Below are 16,514 nucleotides of genomic sequence, written 5' to 3' on the forward strand. Positions count from 1 at the left end.
AAATCAGTTTACCCAACTACTCTATGAAACAAGGGAGGGAGGGAAGGAGGAAAAAAGGAAGGAAGGAAGGAAGGAAAGGAAGGGAAGGAAAGGAGGGAGGGAGGGAGGGGGAGAAGGGGTGGGAGGGAAAAGGAGGGAGGAAGGAAGAAAGGAAGAAAGGAGGCTCCTTCACCCAAACCAGAAAAGAACACAACACTAAAATTCTAAGATAATCTCCCCTGAAGAGCAAGAATGTAAAAGCTCTCAATAAAATACATGAAGATAAAATTCACTGCACACCATAAAGGTCATTGTCTGATTAAGTGGCCTTCCTTCCAAGGTTGGTACAGACACTCAAATCAATATTACATGTAATACAGCATGTCCATAGACCCAAGGGCAGAAGCCACATGACCTCGATTGATGCAGAGAAGGCCTCTGACAAAGTTCAGTATCCATTCATGATAAAGTCTCCAGAAAAATTAGGAATAAAGAAACACATCAACATAATAAAGGCTATGCATAATTCCAAACCTATTGTGCTAGCTAATTTTATGTCAAGTTGATACGAGCTAGAGTCATTTGGGAAAAGAGAACCTCAGTTGAGAAATGACCCTTCACATTGGCCTGTAGGCAAGCCTGTGGCGGAATTTTCTCCATTAACAACTGATATGGGCGGTGCCACCCCTTGAGCATCATTTTGGATATGGCAAGAAAGCAGGCTGGGCTAACTATGAGGACAAGCCAGTAAGCAACAGAGTTCTCCATGGCCTCTGCTTCAGTTCCTGTCTCTAGGCTCCTGACCTGTTTGAGTTCCTATCCTGATCCTTAGTGATGGACTGTCGTCTTAATGCAAGTGAAATATACCCTGTCCTTCCCAAGTGGCTTTTGATCACGGTGTTTTTAACTATAGTAATAGAAATCCAATTAAGACACCTATATTCAACATTGCATTTAATAGGGAAAAACTCAATCAATTCTATTAAATCAAGAGCAAGACAATAATAGTATTCACCTTCTCCACTCTTATTTAACATAGTCCTCGTAGTCTTAGCTAGAGCAACAAGTTAAGAGAAACCAAACAAGAAAGGAGAAAGTCAAATTATTACTATCTGAAGAAAATATAGTTGCATACTTAGAAGATCTTATCTCCACCAGAAAACTCTTCTGAGAGTTTACTTTTAGCAAGGTACCAGGAAACAAAATATGCAACAATCAGTAGCTTTTCTATATGCCAATAACAAACACATTGAGAATAAAATCTGGAAAATAGTAGTCTTAAAATACAGAGAAACAAATCTAACCAAAGCAATGAAAGACCCTCTCCAATGGAAATTTTAAGGTTTGGGAGGAATGATCTTAAAGAAAACAGAAAGTCCTTTTGTGCTCATGGGTTGGCAGAATTAATATAATGAAAACAGTTTTAATACCAAAAGAAATCTACACATTTAATAGCATTCCCACCAAAATTCCAATTATATTCTTCACAGAAATAGAAAAACATTACTAAAATTCATATGGAAGCACAAAAGACCCCAAGTATCCAAAGCGATCCAGAGCAAAAATTACTGGAGGTATCATAATCAATATGTGATTTCAATTATACCATAGGAACATGGTAACAAAACAGCATCATACTGGCATAAAAATAGGACATGCAAGTCTATGTAGCAGAAGAGCCAGAATTAAACCCACAAAGCCACAGTCATGTGACTTTTGATAAAGATGCTAGAAACATACATTGGATAAAACAGTCTCTTCAGAAAGTGGTGCTGGGAAAATTTGGTAACACATACAGAATAATGAAACTAGATTCATATCTCTTACTCTCTATGAGTATCAACTCAAAATGGATTAAATAATTTAACACAAATGAGAAAACTCCAAAACTGTTAATGTAAGGCTCACACTTCAAAACAGCAGCAAATACTTTGTAAAGGAAAAAAAAATGTTCAAGAACTGACAAATGGGATTGCTTGAAGCTAAGAAGATTCTGTAGTGCAAAGGAAACAACACTTTAAAGAGACAACCTACAAAAACAAAACAAAACAAAATCAAAAACAAAAACAAAACAAAACAAAAAAACCCCAACTTTGCTAGTTACATGTTTGGATATATAGAGCATTAAAACCTAGAATATATTAAAGGACACTAAATACCAAAGAATGGAACAAACCAGCCAATAAATGGGCTACAGAACAAACTTCTCAAAAACAAAGAATGGCCAATAAACATATGAAAAATATACAGAATCTTTAGCCATCAGAAAAATGCAACCCCAACACTCACAAGGCTGAGGCAGGTGTGTCAGGAGTCCAAGGCCAGCCTGAGTTACATGAGACTCTGCCTCCACGCACCAAGAAAGGAGGAGGAAGAGGAAAAAATAGAAACATAAACAACAAAATGATCATTGCAATTATAGATCACCCTCACCACAGTAGCTTGTGGTGATATATTATTTATGGATTATTAAAGCTTGCCTGAGGATTCAGAAAGCAAAGTCAGCCACAAATCATAGAAGCCAGGTACACATCTTTTATCCCAGCAGCCAGAAGCTAGGAGGTGGTGGTACACACCTTTAATCCTAGGACTCAGGATTAAGAGGCAGACGGATCTCTGTGAGTCCAAGGCTACCCAGACATACACAAGATTTACCCAGACATACACAAGATTTGTCCAGTCCTAAAGAGAAACAGCTCACACAAAGATGATCTCAGCATCTAGGACCACACATCATTAATCCCAGCACTAGGGAGGTATATAAGACAGGATCAAGGTCTCAGTATCAGGCATTCATTCTCCAGCTATGTAGAGAACAGGAATGCCCCAGCCCTCTTAGAGGTAAGAGCTCTCTGGTGGCTTGGCTGCTTTGCTCCCCCCTTCAGCTTGAACCCCAATATCTGTCTCTGGGTCTTTTATTTGTTGTATTACAGTAGCTAGCATCAGAAGAGCCATCATTATGGGAAGGCAGTGGCTTAAGAAGTCTCCTCTAGCTGAGGAGCTATGGGCAGTTGATGGCTTTGGGTGGGGAAGTCAGTTTCCATTATGGGTGTGGCTTCTGAAAGGTAGGTCAACTACACTGCAGTGGAAGACCCTGCACTTGGACTCTGCGGCTTGTTAAAAGAAAAGCATAGAAAATTAGGACATGATGTTCGGTGCGGATAGGGAGATTGGGGTGGACCTTGGAGGAGCTGGGGTGATATCATCAAAGTGTTTGTGTAAAACTCTCAAAAGAATTAATACAAAATGAAAATAGTTGTCATTAAGAAAATAAACATGGTGGGTGATAGTGGGGCATGCCTTTAATCCCAGCACTCTGGAGGCAGAGGCAGGTGGATCTCTGTGAGTTTGAGGCCAGCCTGGTCTACAGAACGAGTTTCAGGACAACCAGGGCTACACAGAGCCTTGACACCCGTGCACCTCCCCCACCAAAAAAAAAACCATCAACAAACTTCTGGTGAAGATGGATGGAAGACAGCCCTTACACACCACTGGTGAGAATGTAAACTGGTCCAACCATTATGGAAATCAGTATGGTGGGTCCTCAAAGACTGAAAGAGCAATACCCTCTGACCCAGCTAGACCACATCTGGCTATGTACCCAGAAGTCTCTGGGTCACGTACTAGACAGATGTGCATGTCCAGTTTATTGCATCACTATTCCTAAGAGTCAGGCTGTGCAAACGGCCTGCCTGTCCACAAAGAGGTAGAGAAGATGTTGCATGTGCACACAATGAGGTTTTATTTGGCCATAGAGAACACAGTTCTGTTGTTTGCTAGAGAATGGATACAACTGGAAACAAGTCAGACTCAGACAAATACTGCATACGTTCTCTCATGCGTGGTGCCTGGGCTGTACACAGACACACAAATCCACTTAAATGCACATAAAATGAAAGCGGAAGGGAAGAAGCAGACTAGTGAAAGGGGTAAAGGGAATGGACATGAAAGGGAGAGTATTGAGGGGCGATGATAAAAGCACATGATATACTTGAAAGAAACTCTATAAAACCCACCACCGTGTAAAATGATAATGACAAATTAAAAAAAAAAAGACAAAGCACAAACACCAACCCCATATTAATAGTTCTAATTTTAAAGAATCATACGATCATCTCTGTGAAAGGACTATAAAAGATTTCGAAAGAGAGATGGCTCGCTGTTTAAGAGCACTCGTGGTTCTTGCAGAGGACCTGGGTTCAGTTCCCAGCACCCACATAAAGCCTCATAACCAAATGTAGCTCCAGTTCCAGAGGATCCAACACCCTCTTCTAGTATCTTCTGGCAACTGGTATGTTCATACATACATGCAGAAACACTTCTACATGTAAATAAAATAAATGTTTTATGAGTATTTGACAAAGTCAGCATAAGGGAATCAAGTATCAAGTCATGGTGGCTTACACCTCTAGCATTCTGGAGGCTGAGTCAGGAGAATGGCTGTGATTTTAAGGTCTGTAGGAGTTACATACTGAGTTCTAGGCTAATCTGGGTTTACAGAGAGCCTTGTCAAAAACAAAAATAAACCAAACAAAACAAACAAACAAAAAACTGGAAACAGTAGGCTGTGGTTGGTGCGTGTCTGTAATCCCAGCATTCAGGAGGCAGAGGCAGGCGGATCTCTGAGTTCTAGGACAACTAATCTTCCAAGCAAGTTCTATGACACCCAGGTCTACACAGAAAAACTCAGTATTGAAAAAGCAAACAAACAAAAATCTAAAACAACAACAAAAAGATTCAGGTACCCAGCAGGTCTTCAGTGTTCTGGGAGAGTAAGGGAAAAGTATGAGAACAATGCCTCCCTGTGGTTTAATGTGGTACTACATCAAACATCAACTCAACCCCCCCACTACAGAATATACAGAAAAACACTACCTTAGCATATATAGAAATCTAATATTTTCCTTTTTATTAAAGAAAACTTAAAAGCAAGGATGTCAGCAACAGCCACATTCATGTCTTGTGTAGCCAATCAGACAACAGTAGTGCTGGCCCCTGTTTAAAACCACTCTCTGGGCGGTGGGGTGGGGTGAGGGCACCTCCTTTAGAAAATCTGTTCATTTCTGTGTCAAGCAATAACAGCGACAGCACATTTGTTGCAGCTTTTTTGGATATGCTAAAACCCATGGGATTATGAACTGTAGAAGGGTGAACTCTATGGCATGTGAATTGCATGTTTTTAAAATCCTAAATAAAACATCCATGTGTCATTGAAACTGTTAAGATAATGAAAAACAAGGGAAATCTATGAAATTATCATATGCAAGAGACATTTAAGGAAACATGACTGAAAAAATGCTGTGTGGATCCCTGGAGAGGATCCCAGAATAGAAAAAACAAACAACAACAACAAACAAAACAAACAAACAAACAAAAACCAAGGAAAGCCAAGGAAATCTAAATGAAGTATAAGTTTATGTTATGATAATTATGCATTAATATTGGTTCATAAACTGTGACAAATGTACCATTCTAATGTTAAAACACTAGCAAGTAAACTGAGTAACGAAGCTATGTTGACAACAATTAAATGCATATCTGAAAACAGCTACAAGAAAGGATGTTGAGTGCTTCTAGCATGAAGAAACGGAGTCTGTCTGAGTAATGGACATGTCAGATTGCCCAGATCTCATCACTACACACTGTATAAGTGGATTTAACATCTGAAAGTGTCTAACTGCTCTGTGCCAACTAAAAAGGAGAAACAATAGATTGAAAGCACTTTGGAAGGCCTAAATAAAAATGAAACAATGAGGTTAAGAGTGTTTACAATGTCACAGACGGGCAGGAGAAAAATCTCCAAGTGCTATTACACAGGGGGACTGCCACTAAGGACATTGTAACAAATGATGGAAAATAGCTAGCTAAGAAGAGTATGCTAGCATTCTTGCCACAAAGGGAAGGTGGATGCACAAGGTACTAAGTGTCTTAAACAAAGTGCTCTGATTACCACAGAGTACTTGTTTATCAAAATACCACACTGTACCCAGAAACGTGTACAGAATGCATCAGCTAAAAGGCGAACCAATGAGTACACACGACCTCCTGGGCCTGCCATGCCCCTACCTTTGAAGACATGATGTTCTTCACTTCCTCGTCTGCTGCACAGTGTGTCCCAGCCAGGTCTGGGTTGCTGCTGCTCATCACACGGGCCTGCATCAGCTTTGAACTCACGGCGGCAGCAGATGTGCGCCCGTATGTGTGGTATCGGGGGTCGGGGATGATGGCAGGGCCACCTGTACCCCAGCAACCAGAGACATGTCAACAGAAAGGATTGAGTCAGTCATGGAGCTCAAGAAGGACCCACTGAGGGAGGGGTAGAACTAAAATGCAAACTTATCAGATGGGTCCTTGGAAAGAGGCCTCATTATTCCATAGCTGTGAGGGGCAGGAAGACGATGTTGGGCAAAGTAGGTAGGGCGTGAGGTGGGGAGAAGAGGGGAGGGCTGGAGGGGGGGGGGGCTGGAGACTGGCTTGTCACTGCCACAAGGAACCAGACCCCAAGGTTGCCAGAGTTTTTGAATTCTCCAGCAGAACTAGAGAAATATGAGTATTTTTTGTTTGATATTTAAATGATGCAATTGTAAACTCCATGGAGTAAGGTTGCTCAGAAGGAGTCATCCACAGTCATCACTTGAGGACAGACATATGCAGTGTTTCAAAGCGAGTCCAAGTCTGGTTTGAAATTTGGACTGAAATTACAGATTTATGTAAAATATGACTGCAGAGACTAAACAGGTCTGAAGTTTACCTGGATGTGGGATTTTTAAAAGTTCATTGATGATATTTTTATATCATGCTACCCAGACATTATGGGTAAGAAGAACAGTGAGGTGGATTATTAACTTAGCTTGGGGGAATAAGAACTTTTTATATATATAATGAAAGTTTCAGAACTTTCAATGTGTCACTGCCATTGCATAGATACTATTTTTTTGTTTTTGTTTTTAACTATTATTCTAGAATCTGACACAGTCAACAGTTCATCTTTAAAAGCAGATCCTCATCTTAATCATAAATTGGCAGTAGGGTAAAGGCCACTGAGAAATTCCCTACTAGGCAGACACAGCAAGTATAAAATAAAAAGAAAGAAGGGAGGGAGAAACATCTAGATGCTTTTAATTTCAGCTCTTATGTAAGTTTTACTTTGAAAAATACTACTGGATCTTTAATCCCTTGGCAGTGGTATGAGGTGGTACCCTGCTAGGTACCTTGTCCCCTCAGGAAACCTTACCTGACTTGGGTGCATCCCTGTGCAGCTCAGGCAGCCGGAACACATAGTGAACGTAGGAGGCTAGCAGGCAGTTCCTCCCGTGTTGGTCCTTCCTCAGGTCCTTGCTGTTGTGCAGGCTATTTGCAATGGCCACCACAGACTCAAAGGCAAACTGGGAGAAGTTTGCTGAAGAGCCAAGAGAAACAAAAAGTTGAGGTAGATGCTCTCAGGCCAGTAACAGTATGTCCTGGTCACCGACCACCTTAGCAAGGCTCAAGAAATGACGGTGGGAAGCAGCTCTGTTCCAGTCAGCTCCTGTTCCTGCTTTGCTCACCACAGACATGCTCACAGTCCCTCTGTGTAGCCCACGCTGGTCTAGAGCTCACTGCACTCTTCCTGTATCATAACCCACCATGCCTGGTTCACATTCTAGTCTTTCTTTCTGCCCTTGCTAGGAGCAGTTTCCCACAACCAGGACGTGTCCATGTCCACACGCCATCACACTCAGCTCAGAGTCTCCATTTCCACAGGATGCCCAGGGGATGTGAGAGCAATGTATAAATATGTCCTGCAACAGGCTCTCATAGGGATGAATCTTACAAATGTCTACAGGCTATGGCATTCTCCACAGCAGGTCCATGCAAACTGTCTACACCATACTGGTCTGGCGCTCCAAGCCCTTCATCATTATTTGGTTTTGGCCAACTTTGTTTCTGTTTCTGCTCAAATTCAGCTATGTCCTAGTGAGGTAGTTATCAGATTATCCCATTCTGTGCTCTTTCCTCCTTCTAGACTTTGCTAATGCTCTTGTCCTCATCTGGAGTGGCTTCCTTGCCTCCTGCCACAAAATCATAGTGACCACAAAGTCAGACCACCCCCTTCTATGCTCAGTCTCCCGCACGAAGCCTACAATGCCCCACAGTGACAGGAATCCAAACCATGTCACCTGAAGCTCTGCCTGGTGGTAAATTTAGCCTTCCCATGATGGCTGGAAACCATTCCTACACCTAGGGCATTTCTCACAATTTTTGTGCCTCCTCCTTCCCATACTGAGCCTCCCATAATAACAAATGGAGCAGAAACAGGTTCCAAATGTATGCAGAGGCCAGATGCTGACATTATATGTCTCCCTTGATTGCTCTCCACTATATTTTTTTATAACATGCCTGAACTTGCCAAGCAGGCTATGAAGGCTGGTCAGGTGAGCTCTGAGTCCAGCAAGTAACGGAATTACTGCTCTACCCTCAGCTTTAATATTAAGGATCCTATTTAAAATCATTTTTAACTTCTCTCTCTCTCTCTCTCTCTCTCTTTCTGTGTGTGTGTGTGTGTGTGTGTGTGTGTGTGTGTGTGTGTGTACACATGCATACCGCCACAGTGCAAATGTGGAGTTCAGACAACACCTACTATGTAGATCCCAATCATCAAATCCGAGTCATCAAATCAGGCTTGGAGACAAGAACCTTCATTTGCTGAGCCATCTTAACAACCCTAAGAACCCATTTTAATGTTCTCTCTCTCTCTCTTTCTCACCCCTTCATCCCCCTCCCCTCTTTCAAAAACATCGTCTACATTTATTTGTTTGATCTGATGCATGTGTTTTGCCTGCATGTATGCACAAATCAAAGGAGGTCAAAGGAGCCACCAGATCCTTGGAACGGAAGTCACAGACAGTTGTGAACTATGGCAATACTGGGAACTCAACCTAGGTTCTCTGCAAAACAAGTGCTTTTAATCACTGAGCCATCACTCTAGCCCTTCCTTTGACTATGACAAAGATTGCAACTGTTGTTCACAGCATTTATAGGTTTGTGGAAAGCCGAGACTCATTAGGCAAAGCTGTCTAGCCTAGCCATGCCTCCTCCCAGCCTACAGGACTCTACCTGTTTGGCCAGCAATGACCATGGGCTGCACAGAAAGCTGGAAGAGTTTGTCCAGCACCAGGTGTAGGAAGAGCACCAGGGGCTCCAGGCGGGAGGAGTTCAGGCAGATGATGCTGAGCTTCAGCTCATGCTCCAGGGTGCTCTCTGTGATCTTCTGGTCCAGCACACGGATAGGGAAGGTCACCTGGCTCTCCAGAGAATGGCAAAGGGTGAAGAATTTTTCTAGGTGGTTGTCCTAGGAAGGCAGAAGGTGGAGGACTCTCAATATCCACTGGGAATTTGGTGCAGTCTCCTAGCCAGTGCTTCAGATTAGAAGCCTAAGTCCCGGATGCTTCTAGCAAAGGTAATGGACTTCTTTGTAGAATGTGATGTGCAAAATAGGACACCCCCACCCCACCCCACCGGCTAGCCTCACATTCACAAAGGTCTATCTGTCTCTGTCTCCCCAGTGCTGGGATTAAAGGTGTGTGCCTTTAATTACTTTAAATTACTATTAATCAAAGAAAGAATACATCAGGCTTTGACTCACTCCATAGGCAGAGTTGGTGCATTAGGTACCACAGACCAAGAAAGGGGCCTACTGAGATGTATAAGCCAGTGACAAGCCTTGACATTCCTTACCTGGGTGTGAACGGAAGACACAGCTTGCACTTCAATATTAAATACCCCCTTATGGCCCTCAGCCCACTTGATGGGAGGATTCTGTAGAGGGACTTTCTGTGTTAAAAAGAGAGAAAGAAAAAAGATTAGCAACGTGATTCCCCTTTCCAACTGTTAACGGACAGCTTGTCTGTGAACTGCAGGTTCTACAGAGAACTTCACAGCTAGAAATCAGAGTTCTTTCCTTCAAGTTCCATTCTACACCAAACTAGTTATTTTCACAGCAACAAGTCAATCACACCCCTGGGCCTTAGCATGTGATCACTGCTAGGAGGGTTAGCTGGGCGATCCATCTCTAAGCTCTCAGGCAACACTGGTGATCTGTGATGCTGGGGGTGTAATTACATGACCTGCCCATTGACCAGGGATAGCAGGACAGAGACTGGAAACCTGAATGGGTTCGAACACCTGAAATGACTTCCTTTTAGCAAAGTGTTTCTAAGTGGTAGTCTTGCACGGTCCCTGCTTGCTCATTATGTTTCTCTCACTTCATTATCGCCGATATCTACAAGCGCTCATTAGTATTACATTTCTCTAGACTCCGGGATCTAGAGAAATCAGACAGTGCTAGAGCAAGGGGGGCCCAGCTCGGGTTTTGTGCCTCTTTGCTCAAAATGATAGGAAGCATGCTATTTTTGTGGGGATAGGACAAGGGTGGTGGCAAGAAATGGGGACCCATGGAACTCTCTGAAAGGCACAAACTGGACCCCTAGCTCACAGAGCTCTACTTGGCCCACAAGGTATTGGTCATTGTTGTAAGTTTGTTGTTAATGTTTAAAAGTCAGCAAAGTTCATATAACAGATTAATTTCTAACTTGAGAGCTGGAAGATCCAAGAACACCAGCCTTGTCTCTCTGCACAGTTCCAGACTGTGGATCAGCCTCATTTAAGTAGATCTACAGGTTCTGCACACACTGGAGTTTGCATTTGTAATCTAAAGTAGTGGCATTCGATTGAAACCCAATGGGAATCAATATTACTTTTTCAATTGAGAGAAGAGAGGAAGAGAACATATATGTGCACATGTGTGCACATAGAGGACTGACAATAACTTTAGGGAGTTGGTTCTCTCCTTCTGCTATGTGGGGCCTGGGGATCAAACACTCAGGAGGCAGAGGCAAGCAGATTTCTGTGAGTTCAAGGCCAGCCTAGTCTACAGAGAGTTCCAGGGACAGGCTCCAAAGCAATACAGAGAACCCCATCTCGAAAAATCAAATAAAAACAAAACAAAACAAACAAACAAAAACAAAAACCAGAAAACCTCACTGATGTCACTGATGTAAACCTCTACTAAAAGGGTGAGAAATATGATAGTGTATTTATAGTCATGGAGTATCTTTTGGCTGGGGCATTGCCACAGACTGCAGAGACAAGAGAAATGGCCAAGACAGGAAGGGCAGAGACATCTTCACAGTCTATCCCCCTTGTCTGTGACCACTGCCTTCCCCCCAAGAAACTGCTGATTCAGGCCTGGAAACATTCCAAAAGGATGCCCGATAGAGCAGCATCTATCCCAAATGGGTTCAACCTGTCTCCCGATCTATAGACCCATGACGTGCAGATGATTCGAGCTAGCATTGCCTCAGGTGCGCGTTGCATCTATAGAGCATTCAACATGGTGATGTCTAAGTGAGTAATGTTTCTTTTACGGCCAAATACTCCTCCCATCCTGTCAGAACAAAGTGCTCTCAGAGAACACAGGACAACACCTGGAGATGACCAACTGTAGAGAACACCCCCCCCTCCCCGCAAGTAACCTCAGACTTCACACAGGTCCTTGGGAATGTGAAGTGGGTGTGGGAAAGGGATCCCAGACCACAGCTGGACAGGAAGCGGCTGTCAGACAGCGCTGCTTACCTCAGCAGAATGTATGGAGTAGTTGGGTGGCAGTTTTTCCAAGGCAACTGGGAGACAATAGGATCCGGTTTGGAGACGTTCATTTAAGAGAATCGGCAGCCACTGAAACAGATGGTGTTGAGAGCAGACTGGTTTTTATAGCAGCACACAACCCTGGTGATTTATCTAGCTCACAGCCATCAGACAAAACTAAACAATGATTAGATATTGACCACGTCTCCCAGCAGCAGTGGTTTCAAGCCAGTTCTTTGCATTGTAAATTCCCTGAGAGTTCCTGAGATGGTAATGTCAATGATTTGCTGCTTTCTGGGCCCGAGTAGTAGCATTTTTTTTTTTAATGGACAGTATTGGCTCCCGTCTGAATATCAATGTTCATTTTACCTTTCATGTTTTTTAAAGAAATAACTTTTTCGAATATATATATATATATATATATATATATATATATATATCTTAAATTTGGAAATAACAGATATTGCAATGCTTTTTTTCTTTCTTTCTTCTTAAATAAATGAATATTTGTTAAACCCAGCAGCTTTCCATCTGAGGAACCTGCCATTCTCTTAGTAAAGCCATTTCTAGTCTCTTGCTATAATCCAGACTAGCACATTTTACAGCTCCTGACAGGGAGACAAGTAAGAGAGCAGATTGTAGACTCTCTGCAGGAACCTTGGCTCTGGCTCCGTCAAAATTGCAGGGGGGGGGGAGGGGCAGCAGGGAGCTGAAGGCAACTCACCGAATATCCCAGAAGACTTTCTCCTGAGGCTCCTTGCTTCTGCTGGCAGCTGATGTGGTAGAAGGTGAAGAGCAGGTGGTGGTTTACTGTGAGCTTGGCAGGGAGCTTAATTTTCACCTCTTCATAAAAGTCGGGAGACCTGTATCAAAGCATATTGCACACAGATCTCTTAAAGGATGACTCCCTGAGCACGAGGCACGGCACCGCCCACCCTCTGTTCCTGAGCGCTTGTGTGCTGTGGGGCTTTTCATTTACTTTACTCTGCTCCTAAGCTGTAAGGCCTTAAGGCCAAGATGACACTATGAGAAACATTCCACAAACACAAAAATGCTCACAATCTGAAGGCTTCGTTAGAGAGAAAGGACATTATCCTTTACACAGTGGGAAAACACAACTTAGTCTGGGAAGAGGATTAGGTTCAGAGTACTGCTACCACCTCTCTTCCTGTCTCAGCCCCTAGAACAGGCCTGGCAGGTGGCTGTCCTCACCAATGGGCTGTGCTAAGGCTCCACATGCATTAGCCATTTAGCCTCCAGAACAAATGTTTACATGAAGCCCCTAAAGGAGTCTAGTTATCAGGCAAGATGAAACCCTACCTGACATCACAGAGATGTCCTTCTCAACTTGTGACATGTGAATGAGGCTGGACAGTCCCATCACTCACTGTACTGACATAATTGAATATACCATTTTGCCTTTGGTTGGCTTAGTGTGGGTAAGGGAAAAATGACAAGATGACCACAGAGAGCTGGGCTTTGCTTCTGGCCCTCTTTGTATCTCAAATAAAGTGAGAAATTACTCTTCTTAACACTATGTAATCTCTGCACCATCATTTTTTTAAAATAATCAAAATAATATTAGATTCTTGAAGTTGTTTTTCTCCTCAAAGACTTAGTTACTTACAAAAATTATACACTGCCAACACAGAATTATAGGATGAGTATAAACTCCCTCTGCCCCCCTCTGGCCCCAGTCCCTACGTTGCAAAAACTATTGGGAAAAGCACTCATGGCGTTCAAAACCAAACCCCTAAAACCTGGGAGATACGTAAACAATTGTAGCATGTGTTCAGGACTCTGAAATATACTCACTTATTATGGTATGTAATTGCTGTGTACACTTCCTGCAGAAATTCAGGCCCACTGGACTTCCCAAAGATGACCTGTTTATCAGTGTGGAAAGAACCAAGTCAAATGTGGCTTTCTAGTCTATCAATCATCTGCCACCACATGAACAGGATACTGTGGTCTTAGAAAGTTGTAGTTTTTAGGTTAAGGGTAAGTCCTACAGTTGGCATGATCATACAGACTAAAAGTGGGGTGATGAGTAAAGAGGGGGTGGAGACTGGAAAACCAGGTTTCCTTACTGTCTGAGTTTACAGACATAATGTGACGACATCACATCCACCTGTCCTTAGTGAGATGCTAGGACCTTCTCCCCTCCAGGGACAAGGACTTAGCCATGTAGGAGACTGGCATCTCCACTGCCCTGACCACCAATGTGCAGAAGCCCCATGGCGTCTGCGGCAGCACCAACAGTACATGGTTTGACTAGTGGACTTGCTCCTGGGCAACGGAAGAGCCCTTTCCTCTAGATGCAGCAGTCTAGAGACCAGGCCCAGGGCTTGGTGAGTAGAGACCTGGCTCAGGTTTACCACCACCGTCCCTTGACTAAGTACATTGGCCACACACAGGATCTGCACATACACATCTGGAAGCCTGAGTGGTGAGCTGCCAGGGTTGGAGTAGAGAGGACTAGGGGAGAACTCCAGACCTTCTTTTCCTTCCAAGCATGCCCCCCCCTCTCCACCTTTCCTGCCACGGTTGCAAGAGGATACCTTGCATCAGAGAAGAAGTCAGAGAGAGGAATGACTTTTTGGAAAGTAGATATATAAGAAAAGGAAATACTAGGAAGAAATTACTTTCACCAGTAAAGGATATGAGGCAAAAAAGCCAACACCTCTCCCTCCCTTCACTTTGTGCTCAGGCATGTCCCCCTCCCCCATAACCAGGATTCCCATACACGATAAACAAGTGTCCTATTAGCAGCTACAATCTTAGCTGAATATTAGCTTAATTCCATTACTTGTGCAAATAGTAATAGCTGGCCAACCATGTCCAACTAGCAAATGTGGCCATTTTTGGCTTCTTAGATAATACTATTGAATAACAATATTCAACAGTTTGCCTCAGGATAAAGGTGTTGAGGTGGTGTTATTATTACTAGTCTAGGCTTCATATATATTTTTATGGTCTCACACTCACCAAAGTGCATATGTGGAAGAAATTCAGCCAAACAGTGAGCATTGAGCCACCCCATCCCCTAATTTATACAGTATTAGAATGACATGGCTCCATGGGCAATGTAGAAAGACCCCACAAGACCTTTCAGTCCCTTAAAATGATCATCAGTTCCAAGGTGTGACATCTCACAATGGCATCCTTTGGGAAAGAGACTTAAGACAGATGCCATTTCCCCATCATCATCCTAGGGACAATACTGGACTAGCCAGAAAAAGTCTCTGCGTGTGTTAAGTAGGCTATGCTTACTTAACAGAACACTCTGTACATTGAGCTGGATGCAGCTCACTGGTAAAGCATCATCTATCATGATCAGGAGACCTGGGGTGGGTGGGGGACATACTGAGAACTCAAGATTTCACCCCTGTGAACTGACAAAGAGAGCACAGCCCACCCGACTGGAGGCAAACGCAACCCTCTCCTTACTGGCATGGCATTGCTGGGGTCTTCTCCACACATAAACTGGATCTTTATTGTAATGTTCCGGGCAGATGCTAGCTTGTTAGCAAAGTTCAGTCTCTGTGGGTAGACATAGAGAAGATTTCTGGAAAAGAGAGAAGTCGATAATCAATGATCAGTATCTAGAGTCCACTTCTGCTCAAAGACCAACACCCGAACCTGACAAGGCTTTGAGCTAAGTCATCACCTGCCCCTGTGGCCAGGACCATAGTGTACTATGGTGGCACCTCACAAAGACCACAGGGATCTGCTACCACCTCAGGGAGATAACTGATTATTGATGTCTCACTAGAAAAGAGTAAATGAGCCGGGTGGTAGTGTATGCCTTCAATCCCAGCACTCAGGAGTCAGAGACAGGTGAACCTATGGGAGTTTGAGGTCTATGGAGTGAGTTCCAGGGCAGTGAAATCCTTTCTCAAAAAAAAAAAAAAAATAGTAAATGAATCCAACAGTGAACTTTGAGGCAAATGAATAGCTGAATAGACGTGCTTATGATGGAGAATGCAGAGTAACTCAAGGAAGTCATTTTAAGATGGGACACAGAAAACCTTGTTACAGATTTAATCCCTATGGACCACTAGGGACAGTAGTGTTCAGAATACCTGTCCTGGTCTGCAAAGAGGATGGGAGGGGATTTCTCAATATTTTAGAATGTGACAATCTTCTAAGTAGCTACTGCATTAGAGAGGCCAGATTTGGGAACTAGGCCAACTCCCCCAACCCCAGTTTTCATAGTCTAACTTTGCTTTCAGAATGAGTTTGAAAGTTTTATTGTGTAACATATTTGATTGGCAACCAACCATTAATGAAAACAAAAGCATTTCACAGACTATTATCAAACCTCATTTAGTTTTCTGTAAGTATTAAGGCTAGTCCATTAGCCTTGTGGCTGTTGAAAGCTGCCTCCCAAGCCTGTATTCTCCAGTCTGCTCTACACCTAAACCTAGTGCTCTGTAGTGTCAACAGGCAGCTGGAGAAGAGGAGGTGGAGGGGTAATCAAACACTGCTGGGGAAGTGAATTAAGATAAACAGGCTAGCGTGCACTTTGAATGTTGTAGAAGGACAAGGAGTCTATCCTCTTCCCAGTGTTTAGACCTTAGAATCTATCTGGCTGACCTTTCTTAGGTCTATTACACTTCTAAGAAATCACTTGGGGAAAGACTAAAATACACATAACTGGCTACATGAGAATCCAGGAAGAAGTTAGAGCACAAGCATTCTTCTGAGCTAAGTATAGGAGTGTGCCTGCAATCTCAGAGCTCAAGAGGCACAGGCAAGAGGATCATTGCAAGTCTGAGGCTAGTTTGAGCTACATAATGAAGTTCAGACCAGCCAGGGATACACAGCACAATTCTGCCTCAAAAACAAAACAAAACAACACAGAACCCAAGGATTTTCTACTCAAATCTTGTAGTAAGGAATGCTGT

General features: G+C 43.1%; 1 protein-coding gene across 1 annotated transcript in view; it reads right to left on the bottom strand.

Moving 5' to 3' along the window:
• The window catches only part of Dock8 (dedicator of cytokinesis 8), a 205,534-nt gene that overhangs the window by 71,987 nt on the left and 117,033 nt on the right, over window positions 1-16,514 (bottom strand). The window contains exons 15-22 of the mRNA XM_051200107.1: window positions 15,055-15,172; window positions 13,420-13,490; window positions 12,329-12,467; window positions 11,593-11,694; window positions 9,697-9,792; window positions 9,076-9,310; window positions 7,214-7,378; window positions 6,046-6,215 (exon numbers count right to left, since the gene is read on the bottom strand). Of these exons, the coding sequence (XP_051056064.1) occupies window positions 6,046-6,215; window positions 7,214-7,378; window positions 9,076-9,310; window positions 9,697-9,792; window positions 11,593-11,694; window positions 12,329-12,467; window positions 13,420-13,490; window positions 15,055-15,172 (1,096 nt within the window). The remainder of the gene's footprint in view (window positions 1-6,045; window positions 6,216-7,213; window positions 7,379-9,075; window positions 9,311-9,696; window positions 9,793-11,592; window positions 11,695-12,328; window positions 12,468-13,419; window positions 13,491-15,054; window positions 15,173-16,514) is intronic.

The sequence above is a fragment of the Phodopus roborovskii genome, unplaced genomic scaffold, assembly GCF_943737965.1.
Source record: "Phodopus roborovskii unplaced genomic scaffold, PHOROB, whole genome shotgun sequence".
NCBI lineage: Eukaryota > Metazoa > Chordata > Mammalia > Rodentia > Cricetidae > Phodopus > Phodopus roborovskii.